This window comes from Amphiura filiformis, chromosome 8 (genome assembly GCF_039555335.1).
Source record: "Amphiura filiformis chromosome 8, Afil_fr2py, whole genome shotgun sequence".
NCBI lineage: Eukaryota > Metazoa > Echinodermata > Ophiuroidea > Amphilepidida > Amphiuridae > Amphiura > Amphiura filiformis.
In genome coordinates, this window is record NC_092635.1 from 43,937,213 (window position 1) to 43,940,004 (window position 2,792).

At 39.0% G+C, this 2,792-nt stretch overlaps 1 protein-coding gene across 1 annotated transcript; it reads right to left on the reverse strand.

Moving 5' to 3' along the window:
- Nucleotides 1-508: 508 nt before the first annotated feature.
- LOC140158272 (uncharacterized) lies at nucleotides 509-2,501 on the reverse strand. The gene has a single exon (XM_072181379.1). The coding sequence runs from the start codon at nucleotides 2,369-2,371 to the stop codon at nucleotides 1,202-1,204; it is 1,170 nt and encodes a 389-aa protein (XP_072037480.1). The 5' UTR covers nucleotides 2,372-2,501; the 3' UTR covers nucleotides 509-1,201.
- Between the last annotated feature and the right edge of the window lie 291 nt (nucleotides 2,502-2,792).

A 2,792-nucleotide genomic window follows, 5' to 3' on the forward strand; every position in this document is an offset into this window, starting at 1 on the left:
ATTATGTCAGGAACCTTATCCGCGACGGGTATAAAATACTTGTAACTTTTAATAATATCACGAGTTCGCTTACATGATATGCTTGGTACAATCTTTGTCATGTTTGTCATATTTGTTAGGAACCCATTGGTACCGAATACTCGTAACTATATGGGTTTACTTACGATAAGATCGGTACAAGCTATATGTAATTTATACCGGGGATTTATAACAGGGATCCATGGTACAGTTACGACGAGTAAAGAGTACGCGTAACTTTACTATGGGTTTACTTACGATATTGTGGGTATACAAGCTTTGTTGATTTATAACAGGGAGCCATGGTAAAATAACAACAAGTAAAGAGTACGCGTAACTTTACCACGAGTTTACTTACGATATTATGGACAGCTTTGTGTGATTTATAACAGGGACCCATATGGTAAAGTTACGACGAGTAGAGAGTAGGCTACACGTAACTTTACTACTTACAAAAAACATGCCAGGTTAAAAAAAAAAGGACCTCTGATACAAGTTTTAGGTGGCATATAAAAACAAGTGTATACTGTTACCTGAATGCAGTACATGTAGTGCAGAACTACGATCTTTTCACTACATTGCATCTTTATTTTTCCATCAAACACCATTATATTTTTACTTTGTCCTATAAATAACATTTATGTCCTCGTATGGTTGAGGCCCTTGCCGGTAGGACCGTTAATGTCATTTCACCTCTCTGGTTCATGTGTTTGTTTTGTTAATAGATCCAGATTGGAAAGATGGCAAAACGTGTACACGGGTACCCGAAATGTGATAAAACGTGTATACGGGTACCCGAAATGTGATGCAATATCATGATCTATATCGAGTGCATTATCATTATACTCCATAAACATATAAACATGAGCTAACATACTGTACAAAATAACAGATCGATTAAAGTTCAGTAACACGCGGGTGTCGACTGCAGACGACAAGTTTCAACACATTTTTGAAAATTCAAAATTTAAGAATTATTGTACATTTTCATGACCGTATTTGGAATCAGCATGAACAATGCATTAAAATGAGTACAAACAAGCCTAGTATTGGTTCCGTGGTTCTTAAGATAGTTCTTGATATTTTGATAAAATATCACAAAGCTTGGACTTTTTAAGTTGAAGCACGTGAGTTTTTACGCAGAGTATTTTAACTTGATCTCAGAATAAAAAGTCAAATCTGCCTATCCATTTACATGTGAAGTCATGTGCCTCGTGAGGTGGTGTCTTTCTCGAAACGTTTCATTGCAAATACTACATTTCAGTTTTTCATCCGTGCGTCTTTTACTTTCAATATCCTCCACCCCGTTACGTTTATGATGGGTGCGCATGTGGTACACTAAATCGCTGGTCATTCTAAAGCTCGCGTTACATTTTGCGCACCAATTTTCCGATGGCAACTCAACCATACTTGAAGACAAAGGGAAAACTGCGTTAGAAAGGAGATTGCGTTGCCATGGATCAACGTTGTCTTCTGGACGGGCAAATGTTACCAGATTGGGAGGTTGGGCGGAAAGGGGGTCTGCCAATCTGCGCCCAAAAGTTGGGCTAAGAGGATGCGTCGATTTGTCTATTGCGCAACGAAGAGCATAACTTTCTGCTTGTGCTCTCTCTCGAGCTATTAGTCTTTCCATGTATCTTTCAGATTCTGTTTTCAAATCCACAGCAGGTTTTGGTGCGGATAATTGGTGATAGTAAGACGCATAATGCGCTGCAGCGGCAGACGATACACCTGGATGCTGCCATCTAGCGGCGGCTTCTTGGAGAGAAGGAATAGTTGAAATAGAACCGTTTCGTGGTGGTATTACCATTGGAAAAAACGAACTTCTTAAGTAAGAGTAATCGGTATAAATTGAATTACACGGGCGTGGTTGAATATATTTATTGTTATTTATTTGCTGGAGTAAATGTTCACGACTTATTTGATTATTACAAGAAGTATTTTCATGTCGACTCCTGCTTACTTCTCGAAAAGCGCTACGTTTATCCAAATCATCTTCTTCTGGTATTGAGGGCGACATAGTAGGTTTTGACACAAGGTTGCAAACATTGGTGTCGCATCGTTTCTCAACAAACGATTCAGGTAGTGTCCGTGGCGTTGGTCTATTTGTTGATTCTTTTCTGATTTGAGAAATCTCAGGTGAAGTTGAGGGGCTTTTTCCAAAAGATTCAAATTTTTGTTCATTTTGATTTGATGCTGATATGGTCGTTTTGGACTCCACCGCTTCTGCTGTGTAAGCCATGCGTGAACGTTTAGCTGGCACTGGACTGTCTGTCACTCCCCTGCAATCGGAATGAACATAGCCGTCTTGGCCTCGCAGGAAATCTTGATTTCTTTTCTGCATTTTTACCATGTAGTCTTGTTAGTGGCATCAATCACAAAGCACACAGTTGTTGTGTCAGTCACAGTTTTAATAACCCTGTCTTACAGGTAGCGTTAATATTGGGTCGGATGCGAAGATTCCGAAAGACGCAGAATCTGTAAGAAAATAAAGAAAACAAAATCCAAAATTAGAATTAGAATGAGAACATGATCCTTTATACTCACACATGCATAATGAAATACTAAACTGAAACATGATTATCAAAAAGGAAAAGCAGGTTTATAAAACGACGTGAAAATTACAACCAATACACACGGACACACTCCAAACAAACTACGCACCAATACATACACCACACCCCACCTCACCAATACCACACAACACACAACACACATACCACACCCTTACCCCCGTACAGACACCCAGTCTAATTTAAAGGTGAAATAAAACT